This window comes from Hyla sarda, chromosome 11, assembly GCF_029499605.1.
Source record: "Hyla sarda isolate aHylSar1 chromosome 11, aHylSar1.hap1, whole genome shotgun sequence".
Classification (NCBI taxonomy): Eukaryota; Metazoa; Chordata; class Amphibia; order Anura; family Hylidae; genus Hyla; species Hyla sarda.
This window is the reverse complement of record NC_079199.1, coordinates 80031641-80053675: the sequence shown is the minus strand read 5'-3', so window position 1 is coordinate 80053675 and position 22035 is coordinate 80031641. Positions and strand designations below refer to the sequence as shown.

General features: G+C 45.2%; 1 protein-coding gene and 1 long non-coding RNA gene across 4 annotated transcripts in view; one reads left to right on the top strand and one right to left on the bottom strand.

Moving 5' to 3' along the window:
- Positions 1-22035, bottom strand: part of LOC130295703 (uncharacterized) — a 452773-nt gene that overhangs the window by 430398 nt on the left and 340 nt on the right. The window contains exons 1-2 of one of the 3 annotated variants that reach the window (XR_008848959.1): positions 21200-21214; positions 17062-17146 (exon numbers count right to left, since the gene is read on the bottom strand). Coding sequence is in view for 1 of the 3 variants with exons in the window: in XM_056546733.1 (XP_056402708.1) it covers positions 17062-17113 (52 nt within the window). In the remaining 2 variants the exon portion in view is untranslated. Of the gene's footprint in view, positions 1-17061; positions 17344-21199; positions 21215-22035 lie in introns of those variants that run through there. The other 2 variants (XR_008848958.1, XM_056546733.1) reach the window with 2 other exon arrangements.
- Positions 4585-22035, top strand: part of LOC130295705 (uncharacterized) — a 38029-nt gene continuing 20578 nt past the window's right edge. Inside the window, exon 1 of the long non-coding RNA XR_008848960.1 lies at positions 4585-6116. This is a non-coding gene — a long non-coding RNA (uncharacterized LOC130295705). The remainder of the gene's footprint in view (positions 6117-22035) is intronic.

Here is a 22035-nt window from a genome sequence, read left to right as displayed (position 1 = left end):
GTTTTGCAACAGCTGGAGGCACATTCTTTCTATGGAAAAGTGTACCTTCAGCTGTTGTATAACTACAACTCCCAGCTTGCACAATCAGCTAAAGTGCATGCTGGGAGTTGTAGTGGTGCATCTGGTGGTTGCATAACTACAACTCCCAGCATGCCCGTTGGCTGTCGTGACTGCTGAGAGTTGTAGTTTTGCAACAGCTGAAGGCACACTGAGTTAAGTAGCAAACCAGTGTGTCTCCAGCTGTTGCATAACTACAATCCCCAGCATCCCCAGCCAATGTAGTATGCCTCCGGCTGTTGCATAACTACAAGACCCAGCATGCCCTTCCGCTGTCCGTACATGCTGGGGGTTGTAGCTTTTGCAACAGCTGAAGGCACACTGGTTGCAAAACACTGAGTTTGTTACCAAACTCGGTGTTTCACAACCTGTGTGTCTCCAGCTGTTGCAAAACTACAACTCCCAGCATGCACTGATAGACCGTACATGCTGGGAGTTGTAGTTTTGCAACAGCTGGATGTTTCCCCCCCCCCCCAATGTGAATGTACAGGGTACACTCACATGGGCGGAGGATTACAGTAAGTATCCGGCTGCAAGTTTGGGCTGCGGCAAATTTTCTGCCGCTGCTCAAACTGCCAGCGAGAAACTACTGTGAACCCCCCGCCCGTGTGACTGTACCCTAAAAACACTACACTACCACAAAATAAAATAAAAAGTAAAAAACACTACATATACACATACCCCTACACAGCCCCCCTCCCCAATAAAGATGAAAAACGTCTGGTACGTCACTGTTTCCAAAACTGAGCCTCCAGCTGTTGCAAAACTACAACTCCCAGCATGCACTGCTAGACCGTACATGCTGGGAGTTGTAATTTTGCAACAGCTGGATGTTCCCCCCCCAATGTGAATGTACAGGGTACACTCACATGGGCGGAGGATTACAGTAAGTATCCGGCTGCAAGTTTGAGCTGCGGCAAATTTTCTGCTGCAGCTCAAGCTGCCAGCGAGAAACTACTGTGAACCCCCGCCCGTGCGATTGTACCCTAAAAACATTACACTAACACAAAATAAAATAAAAAGTAAAAAACACTACATATACACATACCCCTACACAGCCCCCCTCCCCAATAAAAATGACAAACGTCTGGTACGCCACTGTTTCCAGAACGGAGCCTCCAGCTGTTGCAAAACAACTACTCCCAGTATTGCCAGATAGCCACTGACTGTCTAGGCATGCTGGGAGTTTTACAACAGCTGGAGGCCCCCTGTTTGGGAATCACTGGCGTAGAATACCCCTATGTCCACCCCTATGCAAGTCCCTAATTAAGGCCTCAAATGCGCATGGCGCTCCCACTTTGGAGCCCTGTCGTATTTCAAGGCAACAGTTTAGGGCCACATATGGGGTATCGCCGTACTCGGGAGAAATTGGGCTTCAAATTTTGGGGGGTATTTTCTGCTATTACCCTTTTTAAAAATGTAAAATTTTTGGGAAAACAAGCATTTTAGGTTAAAAATATATATTTTTTTTTACATATACAAAAGTCATGAAACACCTGTGGGGTATAAAGGTTCACTTAACCCCTTATTACGTTCCCCGAGGGGTTTAGTTTCCAAAATGGTATGCCATGTGTTTTTTTTTTTTTTTGCTGTCCTGGCACCATAGGGGCTTCCTAAATGCGGCATGCCCCCAGAGCAAAATTTGCTTTCAAAAAGCCAAATGTGACTCCTTCTCTTCTGAGACCTGTAGTGCGCCAGCAGAGCACTTTTCACCCCCATATGGGGTGTTTTCTGAATCGGGAGAAATTGGGCTTCAAATTTTGGGGGGTGTTTTCTGCTATTACCCTTTTTAAAAATGTAAAAATTTTGGGAAACCAAGCATTTTAGGTAAAAAAATAAATAAAAATTTCACATATGCAAAAGTCGTGAAACACCTGTAGGGTATTAAGGTTCACATTACCCCTTGTTACGTTCCCCAAGGGGTCTAGTTTCCAAAATGGTATGCCATGTGTTTTTTTTTGCTGTTCTGGCACCATAGGGGCTTCCTAAATGCGGCATGCCCCCAGAGCAAAATTTGCTTTCAAAAAGCCAAATGTGACTCCTTCTCTTCTGAGACCTGTAGTGCGCCAGCAGAGCAATTTTCACCCCCATATGGGGTGTTTTCTGAATCGGGAGAAATTGGGCTTCAAATTTTGGGGGGTATTTTCTGCTATTACCCTTTTTAAAAACGTTAAATTTTTGGGAAACCCAGCATTTTAGGTAAAAATGTTTAAATTTTTTTTACATATGCAAAAGTCGTGAATCACCTGTAGGGTATTAAGGTTCACTTTACCCCTTGTTACGTTCCCTGAGGGGTCTAGTTTCCAAAATGGTATGCCAAGTTTTTTTTTTTGCTGTCCTGGCACCATAGGGGCTTCCTAAAGGTGACATGCCCCCCCAAAACCATTTGTCGCTCCTTCCCTTCTGAGCCCTCTACTGCGCCCACTGAACAATTAACATAGACATATGAGGTATGTGCTCACTCGAGAGAAATTGGGTTTCAAATACAAGTAAAAATTTTCTCCTTTTTACCCCTTGCAAAAATTCAAAAATTGGGTCTACAAGAACATGCGAATGTAAAAAATGAAGATTTTGAATTTTCTCCTTCACTTTGCTGCTATTCCTGTGAAACACCTAAAGGGTTAATACACTTACTGAATGTCATTTTGAATACTTTGGGGGGTGTAGTTTTTATAATGGGGTCTTTTATGGGGTATTTCTAATATGAAGACCCTTCAAATCCACTTCAAACCTGAACTGGTCCCTGAAAAATAGCGAGTTTGAAAATTTTGTGAAAAATTTCAAAATTGCTGCTGAACTTTGAAGCCCTCTGGTGTCTTCCAAAAGTAAAAACTCATAAATGTTATGATGCAAACATAAAGTGGACATATTGTATATGTGAACCCAAAAATTTTTTATTTTGAATATCCATTTTCCTTACAAGCAGAGAGCTTCAAAGTTAGAAAAATGCAAAATTTTCATTTTTTTCATCAAATTTGGGGATTTTTCACCAAGAAAGGATGCAAGTTACCATAAAATTTTACCACTAAGTTAAAGTAGAATATGTCACGAAAAAACAATCTCGGAATCAGAATGATAACTAAAAGCATTCCAGAGTTATTAATGTTTATAGTGACAGTGGTCAGAATTGCAAAAAATGCTCTGGTCCTTAAGGTGAAAAAGGGCTCGGTCCTTAAGGGGTTAAGGTTTCAAATTATGTGGTATCACTGTGTGCGTAAATGTCTGAACTATTAAAATATGACATTAAGAAAACCGTAAGGTCAGTGTCATTGAATGTGTCATTATTAGAAACAGAAGCCCCCAAAATTTACAAAATAGAATTTATTTGCCCCACAAATATTTATTTTTTTGTTTCATAGTAGATTTTGTGATAACATTTGTGATGTTATTACAAAGTACAGTTAGTGAAGCCAAAAAAGGAGCCTTTTATGAGTTTGTAGGTGTAAAATGTAAAAGGCTATTACAAAGCAAAGAGGAAAAAAATCAAAAATCCCAATGTCCTTAAGGGGGGTTACATTTTATTTTAATAGTTTGGACATTTCCACACGCGGCAATACCAAATATTTTTGTTAATCTAATTTTTTTCACTTGTAAAATGGAAAAGAGGGTTATTTATTATTTCATTGGGGTGGAAGCTTTTTTACTTATATAAACATTTTTTTTTTCCTCTTAACTCCATTGGAGAATATTTATAGCAGTCATTAGATTATGCATAGGCATAGCAGTGATAAGTAATATCGGAGATCTGCTTCTTTGGTCTGCCAGAAAAAGATTGCCAAAGTGGGCCAGGAGCAGGTGAGAGGAGATTTGGCTGCCATCTTGACTCATTATACCCCAGAGATTGTGCAGTGGGTGGTCTGATGGTGATATGGTGGCCTCATATTCTCTGTTATGCTTCAGAAGCCGTGATCAGTATTGATCATGGCATCTGAAGGGTTAATATAGGGTATCAGCATGATGGCTGATGTCTGCCATTAGCCGCAGCTCTATAAAGTAAACAGCTACTGCGCTCGATTCATAATCCAGTAGAGACTCAGGACATACATGTACGTCCTGGTGCGCCAAGTACCATGCAGCCAGAGTGTACAGTAACGTCCTCTGTTCTCTAGGACCTGTGGCCTCCCCAGACATTGTGACTTTTTAATATCCCTTAAAATCTTAGGGCGCCCTAAATCTACCGGTGTTCTTAGTTAAAAAAAATTCTTCCTCCCCCATTCTCGAGATATGAAGGTTTTTGGATCCTCTCTGACTGACAGTGAATCTGTCAGATGAGCATACCCTTCATTACAATACTGTGTTCTGATGCTGCAGTGAGGGGCTGTGATTTACATAGGGGGTGAGCTGGAGCTGATTGTGTGATTTCAGAGTAGGATGTTGTCAGATCTCTTACAGCACCCTGCAAGTGTAAGGGATGACTACTTGAATGTACACAACATGGGCTCTAAACTGCCAAGGCCAAAGAATGATTTGTAGTGTAAGGGTCCTGGCACTGTGGAGTCCACGGTTTGTACATTCCAGTGCAGAGCTATTGCTCCTGTTCTGTACACCTGCCAGGACCTGCAGCCTACAATACAAGTCTTTTAGTGCACAGGACTGGGAGCCGGGATCTGGTGCTGCACTCGCTCCTTCTTGGGGAGCTGAAACAACATGGTGGAGCACAACGGATCACAAATCCCCCCTTACCCCATCCTGCAATCACCCTGCTGTGATGCTATCTAGTCCCCCACTACTTTACCTACTTCCTACTTAAGGGAAACACTCTTCCCCCTAGTGTCGAGGCTCAGACAATCAGATTCAAGAAGAGCTTGTCTCAGAATTAGGTAGATAGAGCTGATGGAGACCAGATGACAGGGAGTCAGGTACATAAATATATGAGGAAGAGAGCGCATGCTCTTGAAACGCGTATGACAAGGGAGGGTGTCGGTTTTACCGTGGAAAGTTTGTTTGTCGGATTCGGACCAAAATAAAGCTGCAACTTTTTATCCAAGTGCTGGATCAGTTTCTACTTTCTTCGTTTACATAAATATATGTTTTGTTTTACTTTCATGTCACCCCTAACAATATATAAAGTTTTTTTAGCATCTGGATAACCCCTTAAAGGGGTATTCCGGGATTTTTTTTTTTATTTGACTATGCTACAGGGGCTGTAAAGTTAGTGTAGTTCATAATATATAGGTTTTCTTATTTGATTTATTTTTAAACAGCATACAAAATGACTGTTGTCTCAGATTTTTCCCAGGTTGCAATCACTAGTCAGCTGATGACAGGGAGCCTGTCTGCTTCAATGGCTTGAGCAATCGCTTGGTGGGAGTGAGCTCAATCTGCAACTAATGCAACAGCTGTAGGCACCCTGATTGAAAACACAGGTCTTTTGAATGGATGCAGCTCATTTATGTTTTAATGGGTCGGGTGGCTGATGTGTGGGAGGGAGGAAAATGGAATTATAGGATTTGTAGGCAAAGAAGAAAACTCAAACAGGAAATACCAGTTCACAAAAAGCTAGCCACAGTGTTATGGTAATCTCACAACATAGCCATTTAGCCCCAAGACAAGCGCAGATCCTTCCTAAGCATGTCCATTACTGTCTGGCAGGTACGTACTAAAATCACCTTATGGTGGATAACCCCTTTAATTCTTTTAGAATGCTGTGCATTTTCATTTCTTGTGCTTCTCCTTTTATTTTCTATATTAAATCTCCATATTCTGAGCCCTATAACCATACCTCCCAACCATCCCAGATCCGGAAGGACATTCCCGCTATTGGCCCCCACATGTCCCGCATTTAACTGTAAATGCCTCTTAATGAGGCGTCTGTAGTTAAATGCGGTGCTCGGTGGAAGGTTTGACAGAGCCATTGGCTCCTCACCCTGTCAATCACTCTTGTGCTCGCTGGCTCAAGTTAGCCAGAGAACACAAGAGGCCAGGCTGAGCTCTTCCTGCTTCTGCGAACGAGTGACTTCATCAGATGCCGGAGCACAGAGGAAGAGAAAGGAAGAGCCCATGCTAAGGAAGCCCCCGCCGCCGGAGCCGCTGGGAAGAGGGTAAAAGAGCCGCAGAAGGTAAGCATCCAGGAGGGGGAGGGGAAGGGCACTGCTACTGACTACCATGTGGGGGAAACTGTCTGGTACCATGAATGGCTTCCAGAGGAATGTGTTTCCCAACCAGGGTGCCTCCAGCTGTGCAAAACTACAACTCCCAGCATGCCCAGACAGCCAAAGGCTGTCCATGCATGCTGGGAGTTGTAGTTTTGCAACAGCTGGAGGCACCCTGGTTGGGAAACACTGATCTAGGAGCACAAAGTCTGAGCTAAACTTTCAGGCCATAATATTGGTCAATGTATAGAATATTTCTTCGAAGCTAGATGGCTAAAGCTGATGAATAAGGGGAAAGAATTCTGCATCTTTATGCCACAATCTCATCATGTCATACTGAGGAGCACCTAAGGTCCTGGCAAATGCCCACCTACAGCTCCATGCATATGTTGAGGCCAGTTGGTGCAACACCTGATGGTAGTGGTGTAAGTGCAATCTTTAAAAGTTATCCTCTATATATAGGGTAGGAGACAGGGCTGCCATCAGAGATTTCTGGCCCCCTTACACAGGTAAAGGCCGGGGTTCGCTTCAACCTAGTGGCCTGTCCCTGAGTCTGCCCCCAGGGCCCCCCCCCCCCCCCCCCAATTGATTTTTCTAATTATGCATTTTTAATTAGATTACAGCAGAGGGTAGTGCAGTAAAACACTGTGCTGCAAAGTATGTAACTGCGCCACACTCTGCTATAATCAAATATACCCTATTCTGAATACTGTAAAACTGCCCTAAAAATTTGTGAATATTCCCACATACTGGGGGAGATTTATGAAAACCTGTGAGAGGAAAAGTGGAGAAGTTGTCCATAGCAACCAATCAGGTGGCTTTTTTAACCTGTTGGGGACCACGGGCGTATGGGTACGCCCTTGAGTCCTGGTACTTAATCTGTTGGGGACAAAGGGCGTATGCATACGCCCTTGCGTCCTGTTACTTAAGGACAAAGGGTGTATGCATACGCCCTTGCGTCCTGGTACTTAAGGACAAAGGGCGTATCTATACGCCTGTGGGAATTTTGGTCCCTGCCGTGCGCCGGGTGGGGACCGGACCGGGGTGACTGCTGATATCAATCAACAGGCACCCCGTGCAAATGCCCAGGGGGGTCATTAGACCCCCCCCATGTCGGCAATCGGCGCAAATCACAAGTGAATTCACACTTGCGATTTGCGCCGATTCCGGGTCATACAGGTCTATGGTGACTAAGACACCTGCGATCCCCATGAAGTGATAGGAGTGAGGTGGCAGGGGTGCCACCCCTCCTATCCCTGCTATTGGTGGTCACCAATATTGGTGGCGACCACCAATAGCAGATCGGGGGCGGGGGGGTTAACTTTCGTTTTCCCCGTCCTGCCCACCCACAATAAGCGGCGCAGAACGGAGAAACCGGCGGGGACCGGCGCCGAAGATCCACTTACCGATCCGGAGGCTGCGTGCGACGGTGATCGGCGATGTCGTGCGGCAGAAGAGGACGGCTCCCTGGATCCTACGGAAGCCGGTAAGTTGCCTAGCAACATCTGGAGGGCTACAGTCTGAGACCATTATACAGTGGTCTCTAACCTGTAGCCCTCCAGATGTTGCAAAACTACAACTCCCAGCATGCCCAGACAGCTGTTTGGGCATGCTGGAATATCTAGTTTTGCAACAGCTGGAGGACTGAAGTTTGAGACCATTATACAGTGGTCTCTAAACTGTATCCCTCCAGATCTTGCAAAACTACAACTCCTAGCATTCCCAAACAGCTGTTTGCTGTCTGGGCATGCTGGGATTTGTAGTTTTGCAACATCTGGAGGGTCACAGTTTGGAGCTCACTGTGCAGTGTTCTATAAACTGTAGCACTCCAGATGTTGCAAAACTGCAAATCCCAGCATGCCCAAACAGCAAACAGCTGTCTCAGCATGCCGGAAGTTGTAGTTAAGTACCTCCAGCTGTTGCATAACTACATCTCCCAGCATGCTCTTCGGTGATCAGTACATGCTGGGGAGTTGTAGTTTTGCAACAGCTGGAGGCACACTGGTTGGAAAATCCTGAGTTAGGTAACAAAACCTAACTGAAGGTTTTCCAATCAGTGTGCCTCCAGCTGTTAAAAAAATACAACTCCCAGCATGCACGGTCTGTCAGTACATGCTGGGAGATGTAGTTTAGAAACAGCTGAAGGTTTGCCCCCCCCCCCCCCCATGTGAACGTACAGGGTACATGGGCAGGTTTACAGTAAGTTTCCTGCTTCAAGTTTGGGCTGCGGCAAATTTTTCGCCGCAGCGCAAACTCCTAGCGGGAACTCACAGTAACACGCCAGTGCGAATGTACCCTAAAAACACTACACTATACTACCACATAATAAAGGGTAAAACACTACATATACACCCCCTTACACTGCCCCCCCCCCCCCCAATAAAAATGTAAAACGTATTGTACGGCAGTGTTTCCAAAACGGAGTCTCCAGCTGTTGCAAAACAACAACTCCCAGCATTTCTGGACAGCCACTGACTGTCCAGGCATGCTGGGAGTTTAGCAACAGCTAGAGGCACCCTGTTTGGGAATCACTGGCGTAGAATACCCCTATGTCCACCCCTATGCAATCCCTAATTTAGTACTCAAATGCGCATGGCGCTCTCTCATTTTGGAGCCCTGTCGTATTTCAAGGAAACAGTTTAGTGCCACATATGGGGTATTTCCGTACTCGGGAGAAATTGCACTACAGATTTTGGGGGGCTTTTTCTCCTTTTACCCCTTATGAAAAGGAAAAGTTGGGGGTTACACCAGCCTGTTAGTGTAAAAAAAATAAGAAAATTTACACTAACATGCTGGTGTTGCCCCATACTTTTTATTTTCACAAGCAGTAAAAGGAAAAAAAGACCCCAAAATTTGTAACGCAATTTCTCCTGAGTACGGAAATACCTCATATGTGGGGCGTAAAGTGCTCTGCGGGTGCACGACAAGGCTCAGGATTGAGAGCGCACTATGTACATTTGAGGCCTAAATTGGTGATTTGCACAGGGGTGGCTGATTTTACAGCTGTTCTGACATAAACGCAAAAAAATTAATACCAACATGTGACCCCATTTTGGAAACTACACTCCTCACGGAACGTGACAAGGGGTATAGTGAGCCTTAACACCCCACAGGTGTTTGCCAAATATTCCTGAAAATTGGATGGGAAAAAGGGAAAAAAAAAATTTTTCACTAAAATGCTGGTGTTACCTTAAATTTTTCATGTTCACAAGAGAAAATAGGAAAAAAGCCCCCCAAAATTTGTAACCCCATTTCTTCTGAGTAAGAAAATACCCCATAGGTGGATGTAAAGTGCTCTGCGGGCAAACTACAATGCTCAGAAGAGAAGGAGCACCATTGGGATTTTGAAGAGAAAATTTGTCTGGAATTGAAGGCAACGTGTTTACAAAGCCCCCATAGTGCCAGGACAATGGACCCCCCCACATGTGACCCCATTTTGGAAACTAAACCCCTCAGGTAATGTATTAAGGCGTGCAGTGAGCATTTACGCCCCACAGGTGTCTGACAGATTTTTGGAACAGTGGTCTGTGAAAATGAAAAATTTTATTTTTCATTTGCACAGCCCACTGTTCCAAAGATCTGTCAAACGCCAGTGGGGTGTAAATACTCACTGCACCCCTTATTAAATTCTGTGAGGGGTGTAGTTTCCAAAATGGGGTCACATGTGGGGGGGTCCACCGTTCTGGCACCACGGGGGGCTTTGTAAACGCACACGGCCCCTGACTACCATTCCAAACGAATTCTCTTTCCAAAAGCTCAATGGCGCTCCTTCTCTTCTGAGCATTGTAGTTCGCCAGCAGAGCATTTTACGTCCTAACGTAGGGTATTTCCATACTCAGAAGAGATGGGGTTACAAATTTTGGGGGGCATTTTCTCCCATTACCCTTTGTAAAAATGGTAAATTTGGGGAAAAAACTGCACTTTAGTGAAAAAAATTTTTTTTTTCATTTACACATCCGATTTTAACGAAAAGTCGTCAAACACCTGTGGGATGTTAAGGCTAACTGGACCCCTTGTTACGTGCCTTGAGGGGTAAAGTTTCCAAAATGGTATGCCATGTGGGGTTTTCTGCTGTTCTGGCACCATAGGGGCTTTCTAAATATGACATGCCCCCAAAAACCATTTCAGCAAAATTCACTTTCTAAAATCCCATTGTCGCTCCTTCCCTTCTGAGCCCTCTACTGCGCCTGCCGAACACTTGACATACACATATGAGGTATTTCCTTACCCGAGAGAAATTGGGTTACAAATTTTGTGGGGCTTTTTCTCCTATTACCACTTGTAAAAATTCAAAAACTGAGTCTACAAGAACATGCGACTGAAAAAAATGAAGATTTTGAATTTTCTCCTACACTTTGCTGCTATTCCTGTGAAACACCTAAAGGGTTAACACACTTACTGAATGTCATTTTGGAAACGTTGAGGGGTGCAGTTTTTATAATTGGGTCATTTATGGGGTATTTCTAATATGAAGGCCCTTCAAATCCACTTCAAAACTGAACTGGTCCCTAAATTCGGATTTTGAAAATTTTGCGAAAAATTGGAAAATTGCTGCTGAACTTTGAAGCCCTCTGATGTCTTCCAACAGTAAAAACATGTCAACTTTATGATGAAAATATAAAGTAGACATATTGTATATGCGAATCAATATATAATGTATTTGGAATGTCTATTTTCCTTACAAGCAGAGAGCTTCAAAGTTAGAAAAATGCAAAATGTTCAAATTTTTCATCAAATTTTCAAATTTTTCACCAAGAAATGATGCAAGTATCGACGAAAATTTACCACTACCATGAAGTAGAATATGTCACGTAAAAACAAATTTATAAGTAAAAGCATCCCAGAGTTATTAATGCTTAAAGTGACAGTGGTCAGGGGGGGGTTAAGGACCAAGGGCGTACCTGTACGCCTGTGAGAATTTCGACCCCTGCCTCTAGCCAGACGGGGATCGGAACGGGATGCCTGCTGAAATCATTCAGCAGGCATCCTGTGCAAATGCCTGGGGGGTCCTTAGACCCCCCATGTCGGCTATCGCCGCAAATCGCCAATCAATTCAGATCGTCGATTTGCGGCGATTCCGGGCTGATCGGGTCTTTGATGACCCGAAAGCCCGGAAAATAGGGATGATCGGAGCTGTCAGAGACAGCCCCGATCATCCTAAAGGATAGGAGCGAGGTGGCAGGGGTGCCACCTCCTCCTATCCCCTGCGATTGGCCGGTCAGGACTGACCGGCGAACCGCAGGGGCGGGGGTGAAAGTTAATTCCCCCCGCTCTGCCCGCCCCTGGATGTCGGGGCAGAGCGGGGAAAGATGGCGGCAAAGTGCGGGGGCAGTGGATGCAGCGGGGAATGCCGGCGCCGGTTACCTGGGTTCACGCGGGGGCCAGGGACGATGGACCAGTGGTTGACAGGAGACGGCAGGCAAGTGGAGGCAGGCAAGTGGCGGCAATGTCCCAGATGCAGCAGTGAAGATTGCCGTAAAGTGATCTTCACTGTTGCTTCTAGGAGTTTCAAAACTACAACTTCCAGCCTTTGGCTGTCTGGGCATGCTGGGAGTTGTAGTTTTGCGACCACTGTCCTTCCAGAGGTTGCAAAACTACAACTCTCAGCATGCCCAGACTGTCCAGGCATACTGGGAGTTGTAGTTCTGTAACATCTGGCCCTTCAGATGTTTAAGAACTACAACTCCCATCATGCCTGGGCAGTCTCAGCATGCTGGAAGTTGTAGTTTTGCAACATCTGGAAGGGCACTGTTTGGAGACCACTATACAGTGGTGTCCAAACTGTAGCGCTCCAGATGTCAATTCAAAGCATGCCAAGACTGTCCATGCATGCTAGGAGTTGTAGTTCAGCAACATCTGGCCCTTCAGATGTTGCCAAACTACAACTCCCAGCATACCTGGGCAGTCTGGGCATGCTTGGAGTTGAAGTCTTGCAACATCTGGAGGGATATAGTTTGGAGACCACTACATAGTGGTCTCCAAATTGTTCTCCTCCAGTTCTTGCATAACTACGACTCCCAACATGCCCTTCGGCTGTCTGTGCATGCTGGGAGTTGTAGTATTGCAACAACTGGAGGCACACTGGTTGGGAAACATTGTATGTATCCTAACTCAGTGTTTCCCAACCCGTGTGCCTCCTGCTGTTGCAAAACTATAACTGCCAGCATGCACTGACAGACCATGCATGCTGGGAGTTGTAGTTTTGCAACAACTGAAGGCACATGGGTTAGGAAACACTGAGTTAGGAAACAGACAGTGGTGCGGAAACACTTCGTTAGTCTGTTACCTAACTCAGTGTTTCCCAATCCCAGCTTCCAGCTGTTGCATACAACTACAACTCCCAGCATGCACGGTCTGTCAGTGCATGCTGGGAGTCGTAGTTCCCCCCCCCCCCCACGTGACTGTACAGTGTACATTCAAACGGGCGGGGGTATACAGCAAGTTTCTTGCTTCAAGTTTGAGATGCGGCACATTTTCCGCTGTAGCGGGAAACTCACTGTAAATTCCCGCCTGGGTGAACGTACCCTAAAAACACTACACTACACTAACCCTAAATGAAGAGTAAAACACTACATATACACTACACCCTTACACTGTCTCCGACCCCCCCCCAATAAAAATAAAAAACGCCTTGTACGGCAATTTTTCAAAAACGGAGCCTCCAGCTTCCAGTATTCCCGGACAGCCATTGACTGTCATGTTGGGAGTTTTGCAACAGCTGGGGCATCCTGTTTGGGGAAAACTGACGTACAGCATTTTTGGTGGAGGAGACAAGTGAAACGCTTGCATCCGGGTACACCCTTATGAAAATCCCTAATCCAGGCCTCAAATGCGCATGGCGCTCTCTCACTACAGATCCGTCGTATTTCAAGGAAACAGTTTACGGCCACATATGGAGTATCTCCGTACTCGGAAGAAATTGCACTACCAATTTTCCCCTTATGAAATGGTAAAGTTGGGGTCTACACCAGTATGTTAGCGCAATTTTTTTTTTTTTTACACTAACATGCTGGTGTTGCCCCATACTTTTCATTTTCATAAGAGGTAAAAGGAAATAAAGACCCCCAAAATTTGTAACACAATTTCTCCCCCACAGCCCCCACACACACACATACACAGCCCCCATATACACAACCGCCATATACACATACACAGCCCCCTATACTCATACACAGCCCCATATACACATACACAACCGCCATATACACATACACAACCCCCATATACACATACACAACCCCCCATATACACATCCCTCATATACACATACACAGCCCCCACACACACATGCACAGACCAATATACACATACACAACCCTCATATACACATACACAGCCCCCATATACACACATACACAGCTCCCACACACACATACACAGCCCCCACACACACATACACAGCCCCCATTATCACATACACAGCCACCACACACATACACAGCCCCCACACACACATACACAGCCCCCATATTCACATACACAGCCCCCACACACATACACAGCCCCTACACACACACATACACAGCCCCATATACACATACACAGCCCCCATATACACATACACAGCCCCCACACACACATACACAGCCCCCATATACACATACACAGCCCACACACACACACACAGCCCACACACACACATACACAGCCCACACACACACACATACACAGCCCACACACACAAAAACACAGCCCCCATATACACATACACAGCCCCCATATACACATACACAGCCCCCATATACACATACACAGCCCACACACACACATACACAGCCCCCATATTCACATACACAGCCCCCATATACACATACACAGCCCCCATATACACATACACAGCCCCCACTCACACATACACAGCCCCCATATTCACATACACAGCCCCCACACACATACACAGCCCCCACACACACATACACAGCCCCCATATTCACATACACAGCCCCCACACACATACACAGCCCCCACACACACATACACAGCCCCCATATACACATACACAGCCCCCACACACACATACACAGCCCCATATACACATACACAGCCCCCATATACACATACACAGCCCACACACACACATACACATCCACCATATTCAGATACACAGCCCCCACACAAACATACACAGCCCCCATATACACATACACAGCCCCCTATACTCATACACAGCCCCATATACACATACACAGCCCCCATATACACATACACAGCCCACACACACACATACACAGCCCCCATATTCACATACACAGCCCCCACACAAACACACACAGCCCCCATATACACATACACAGCCCCCATATACACATACACAGCCCCCATATACACATACACAGCCCCCATATACACATACACAGCCCCCACACACACATGCACAGACCAATATACACATACACAACCCTCATATACACATACACAGCCCCCATATACACACATACACAGCTCCCACACACACATACACAGCCCCCACACACACATACACAGCCCCCATTATCACATACACAGCCACCACACACATACACAGCCCCCACACACACATACACAGCCCCCATATTCACATACACAGCCCCCACACACATACACAGCCCCTACACACACACATACACAGCCCCATATACACATACACAGCCCCCATATACACATACACAGCCCCCACACACACATACACAGCCCCCATATACACATACACAGCCCACACACACACACACAGCCCACACACACACATACACAGCCCACACACACACACATACACAGCCCACACACACAAAAACACAGCCCCCATATACACATACACAGCCCCCATATACACATACACAGCCCCCATATACACATACACAGCCCACACACACACATACACAGCCCCCATATTCACATACACAGCCCCCATATACACATACACAGCCCCCATATACACATACACAGCCCCCACTCACACATACACAGCCCCCATATTCACATACACAGCCAACACACACATACACAGCCCCCACACACACATACACAGCCCCCATATTCACATACACAGCCCCCACACACATACACAGCCCCCACACACACATACACAGCCCCCACACACACATACACAGCCCCATATACACATACACAGCCCCCATATACACATACACAGCCCACACACACACATACACATCCACCATATTCAGATACACAGCCCCCACACAAATATACACAGCCCCATATACACATACACAGCCCCCTATACTCATACACAGCCCCATATACACATACACAGCCCCCATATACACATACACAGCCCACACACACACATACACAGCCCCCATATTCACATACACAGCCCCCACACAAACACACACAGCCCCCATATACACATACACAGCCCCCATATACACATACACAGCCCCCACTCACACATACACAGCCCCATATACTCATACACAGCCCCCATCTACACATCCCCCCAAACACACACATACACAGCCCCCACACACACATACACAGCCCCCATATACACATACACAGCCCCCACACACACATACACAGCCCACACACACACATACACAGCCCCATATACTCATACATAGCCCCCATATACACATACACAGCCCCCACATACACAGCCCCCATACACACATACACAGCCCCCACACACACATACACAGCCCCATACACATATACACTGCCCCATACACATATACACTGCCCCATACACATACACTGCCCCCATACACATACACTGCCATACCAGAACAGAACAAAACCCCATACCGCGACTGAATAAAAACGCTATACCAGAACAGAAACATACCACCATACCGTGACTGAATAACACTGCCATACCAAAACAGAACAATATCGCCATACCGTGACTAAATAACAATGCCATACCAAAACACAACAATACTGCCATACCTTGACTAACACTGCAATAACATACCGTGACTGAAGATGCAGTAGATATTTCTGACACATGCACGTTTTATATATATATATATATATATATATATATATATATATATATATACATACACACACACACACACACACACACATCAGCGTTTCCCAACCAGGGTGCCTCCAGCTGTTGCAAATCTACAACTCCCAGCATGCCCAATTGCAGTTTTACAACAGCTAGAGGCACCCTGAGAAACATTGGTCTATGTGTGTGTCTGTGTGTGTAAATATCAGTGTTTCCCAACCAGTGTGCCTACAGCTGTTGCAAAACTACAACTCCCACCATGCCCAATTGCAGTTTTGCAACTGCTTGGGGCACCCTGAGAAACAATGGTGTGTATATGTGTATATATATATATATATATATATGAATCACCGTGAAAATTCTAGCACAGGACGACTTCTAGTGCGGTGCAAAGTGTCCCCCAGTATGCCACACTGGATCCCCATAAAACTTCCTCCTCTAGGAAACAGCACCCAACACGAAGTCCAGGTATTATGCAGGCTACAAGGTTTTTATTTGCATCAGAGCATAAAGTGCGATGTTTCGGCTAGCAAGCCTTTTTCAAGCAATGCTTGTAGTCTGCATAATACCTGGACTTCGTGTTGGGTGCTGTTTCCTAGAGGAGGACGTTTTATGTGTGTGTGTGTGTATATATATATATATATATATATATATATATATATATATATATATATACACATACATACATACATACACAGAAAATCTGCAGCACTCCAGGCCCAATAATTAAGATTCTACCATATGTGACTGAACTTGCATCTCCATCTCAAACAGGCAGCGCCACAGAAGATCACAACTTTTTTCCTGCACCTTTCTCATAGTGAGGAAGAATACACAATGACATCAGTGACTACAGGTGACGTCTTCTCTATAGTGAGGAGAATACACAATGACATCAGTGACTACAGGTGACGTCTTCTCTATAGTCTTCCCTTATCTAATTCAGATGGTACATACCAGTGGGTCCAGCTAAATCTTCTCTCTGCAGAACTTGACGCCCAGATGGCATTGGTTCATTACTTTGTCAGCGGAGTCTGATCCTCTATATGAAAATGATAATTAATATAATGCTGCCAAACACGGACTTCTCTGAAAATAATACTACCACACACTTTATCCTCTGAATAGAATACAATCGCACACTGTACCCTCAAGATATATAATACTACTACACACTGTGCTCTCTGAATATAATACTACTGAACACTGCGCTCTCTGAATATAATACTACTGAACACTGCGCTCTCTGAAAATAAACCTGCCACACACTGTACTCTCTGAATATAATACCACTGAACACTGCACTCTCTGAAAATAAACCTGCCACACACTGTACTCTCTGAATATAATACTACTGAACACTGCACTCTCTGAAAATAAACCTGCCACACACTGTACTCTCTGAATATAATACTACTGCACACTGTGCTCTCTGAATATAAACCTGGCACACACTGTACTCTCTGAATATAATACTACTGCACACTGTGCTCTCTGAATATAAACCTGGCACACACTGTACTCTCTGAATATAATACTACTGCACACTCTGCTCTCTGAATATGATACTACTGCACACTGCACTCTCTGAATATTATACTACTGCACACTGTGCTCTCTGAATATAAACCTGGCACACACTGCACTCTCTGAATATTAAACTACTGCACACTCTGCTCTCTGAATATGGTACTACTGCACACTGCACTCTCTGAATATGATACTACTGCACACTGCGCTCTCTCAATATAATACTACTGCACACTGTGCTCTCTGAATATAAACCTGGCACACACTGTACTCTCTGAATATAATACTACTGCACACTGCACTCTCTGAATATGATAGTACTGCACACTGTGCTCTTTGAATATAAACCTGGCACACACTGTACTCTCTGAATATAATACTACTGCACACTCTGCTCTCTGAATATGATACTACTGCACACTGCACTCTCTGAATATGATACTACTGCACACTCTGCTCTCTGAATATAAACCTGGCACACACTGCACTCTCTGAATATTAAACTACTGCACACTCTGCTCTCTGAATATGGTACTACTGCACACTGCACTCTCTGAATATGATACTACTGCACACTGCGCTCTCTGAATATAATACTACTGCACACTGTGCTCTCTGAATATAAACCTGGCACACACTGTACTCTCTGAATATAATACTACTGCACACTGCACTCTCTGAATATGATACTACTGCACACTGCGCTCTCTGAATATAAACCTGGCACACACTGTACTCTCTGAATATAATACTACTGCACACTCTGCTCTCTGAATATGATACTACTGCACACTGCGCTCTCTGAATATGATACTACTGCACACTGCGCTCTCTGAATATGATACTACTGCACACTGTGCTCTCTGAATATAATACTACTGCACACTGCGCTCTCTGAATATGATACTGCTGCACACTGCGCTCTCTGAATATGATACTACTGCACACTGCGCTCTCTGAATATGATACTACTGCACACTGCACTCTCTGAATATGATACTACTGCACATTGTACCCTCTGAATGGTACTACTGCACAATGTACCTTTGGAATATAATAATACCACACACTATACCCTCTGAGTATAATACTGCCACAGATTGTATCCCCTATATATAACACTACCACACACTGCGCTCTCTGAATATGATACTACTGCACATTGTACCCTCTGAATATGATACTACCACACAATGTACCTTTGGAATATAATAATACCACACACTATACCCTCTGAGTATAATACTGCCACAGATTGTATCCTCTATATATAACACTACCACACACTGCACTCTCTGAATATGATACTATTACATACTGCGCCTCTGAATATAACCTTGTCATACATTAAACCTTATATGATACACCATACCTCACCCTCACATATAGTGATAATGCCTCCTGACCTGTGCAGGGGTAATACGCACAGTGATGTCACAGTACAGCGATGAAACACCCAATAATGTCACAATACAGGGATAATATATACAGTGATGTCACAGTGCAGGGATAATACACACAGTGATGTCACCGTACAGAGATAATACACACAGTGATGTCACAGTACAGCGATGAAACACCCAATAATGTAACAATACAGGGATAATATATACAGTGATGTCACAATACAGGGATAATACAAACAGTGATGTCACAGTACATGGATTATACACACAGTGATGTCACAGTACAGGGATAATACACACGATGATGTCACAGTACAGGGATAATACACACAGCAACATCACAGTACAGGGATAATACACACAGCAATATCACAGTACAGGGATAATACACACAGTGATGTCACCGTACAGAGATAATACACACAGTGATGTCACAGTACAGGGATAATACACACAGTGATGTCACAGTACAGTGATAATGCGCACAGTGATGTTACAGTACAGTGATAATGCACACAGTGATGTCACAGTACAGTGATAATGCACACAGTGATGTCACAGTAGAGGGATAATACACACAGTGATGTCACAGTACAGTATAATGCACACAGTGATGTCACAGTACAGTGATAATGCACACAGTGATGTCACAGTGCAAGGATAATACACACAGTGATGTCACCGTACAGAGATAATACACACATTGGGGGAGATTTATCAAAACCTGTGCAAAGGAAAAGTTGACCAGTTGCCCATAGCAACCAATCAAATCGCTTCTTTCATTTTGCAGAGGCCTTGTTAAAAATGAAAGAAGCGATCTGATTGGTTGCTATGGGCAACTGGGCAACTTTTCCTCTGCACAGGTTTTGATAAATCTCCTCCATTGAGGTCACAGTACAGGGATAATACACATGATGATGTCACAGTACAGGGATAATACACACAGTGATGTCATAGTACAGGGAAACTGCACACAGTGATGTCACAGTACAGGGATAATACCCACAGTGATGTCACCATACAGAGATAATACACACAGTGATGTCACAGTACAGGGATAATACACACAGTGATGTCATAGTACAGGGATAATACCCACAGTGATGTCACAGTACAGGGATAATACACACAGTGATGTCATAGTACAGGGAAACTGCACACAGTGATGTCACAGTACAGGTATAATACCCACAGTGATGTCACCATACAGAGATAATACACACAGTGATGTCATAGTAGAGGGATATACACAGTACAGGGTTAGAACTCACAATGGGGTGAGGATTGGCAGGGGTCAGGGCACAGTATTTATAGTGTTACCTATGTAACCTGCCTGTCATGCCATCACCCACTGTTCACCTGCACTCTGGTCCTTCCTCTGACCCCAGCAGGCCTCCGTATGAGTCTATGATCACATGACCAGCAGGGGAGGAGCTGAGCTGGAGGTTGAGATCGCTGTGTGTATGGCAGTGTTTCCCAAGCAGGTGCATACAGATATAGCAAAACTACAACTCCCAGCATATCCAGACAGCTTTTGGCAACAGCTGGATGCGCACTGCTTGGGAAACACTGCTATAGGAAGGCAGTGAAGGGGTCCATATGTGTACACATAGGACACAACAGAGCAGGTATATTTCCCCTCCCCTGGATCTCCACTGATGGCAGGAGCGGCTCACAGTTGGGGGCCCGGCTGTATGAGTCATCTGTGACTGTGGGGACTCATAATGATGCGCACAGTCCTGAAGCCGCCGGCCACCGCGGTGCCTGTCACAGGAGGGGGGGGGAGGGGTGTTCAGCGGTCGGGATTGCTGCCCCCATGAAAAGTGCCTTATAGGAAAAACCGTCCCTGGCTGCAGCGCAGTGGACCGGTGGGGCTAAAGGGCTAGCTGCTTTGAGCCCCCAGGAATGCCCCATACACATACACTGCCCCAGGGGTCAAGTCCTGGAAAAAAAAGGAGGGGGGGGGTTGTATGCACAGCCGAGATCGCAGGGGTCCCCAATGGCGGGACCCCTGCGATCAGACATCTTATCCCATATCCTTTGGATAGAGGATAAGATGTCTAGAGGAGGAGTACCCTTTTAAAGGAGTACTCTGGGGCAGTATTCCTGCTCCGTCCTGCCCGGGCTGCAAAAAAAAATGAAAATAAACCATCTCTCACCTTCCTGGGTTCCCGCGGAGCGCCACTACAGCTGATCGGTCCTCCGGTCCATCCTCTTCATACTTCCGGGTGTAACGAAGCGTCACATGGCGCTCAGCCTATCGCCGCCGCGATGTTCTGCCTCGGCCCATAATAGGCTGAGCGCCATGTGACGATTCGTTCACACGGAAGTATGAATAAGATGGACCGGAGGACCCATCAGCTGTAGTGGCGCTCCGCTGGAACCCAGGAAGGTGAGAGATGGTTTATTTTCATTTTTTTTGCAGCCCGGGCAGGACGGAGCAGGAAAACTCTGCACCAGAGTACTCCTTTAAGTACCAGGGCACCAAGATGTATATTTACATCCAATGGGGGAGATTTATTAAAACCTGTGCAGAGGATAAGTTGACCAGTTGCCCATAGCAACCAATCAGATCGCTTGTTTATTTTTTAAAAAGGCCTCTGAAAATGAAAGCAGCGATCTGATTGGTTGCTATGGGCAACTGCTCCACTTTTCCTCTGCACAGGTCTTTATATATCTCCCCCAATGTTCTTAAGGGGTTATCATTCTGATAATACACTGTAACAAAAACCTCCTTATGTCCCTATCATCATGATAACACACTGTAAGAAACCTCCTCATGTAATCTTCTTAGAATTGGGGTGACACACTGTAACAAGCCTCCTCCTCATGTAATCACCTTACTACTGGGGTGACACACTGTAACAAACCTCCTCCTCATGTAATCACCTTACTACTGGGGTGACACACTGTAACAAACCTCCTCCTCATGTAATCACCTTACTACTGGGGTGACACACTGTAACAAACCTCCTCCTCATGTAATCACCTTACT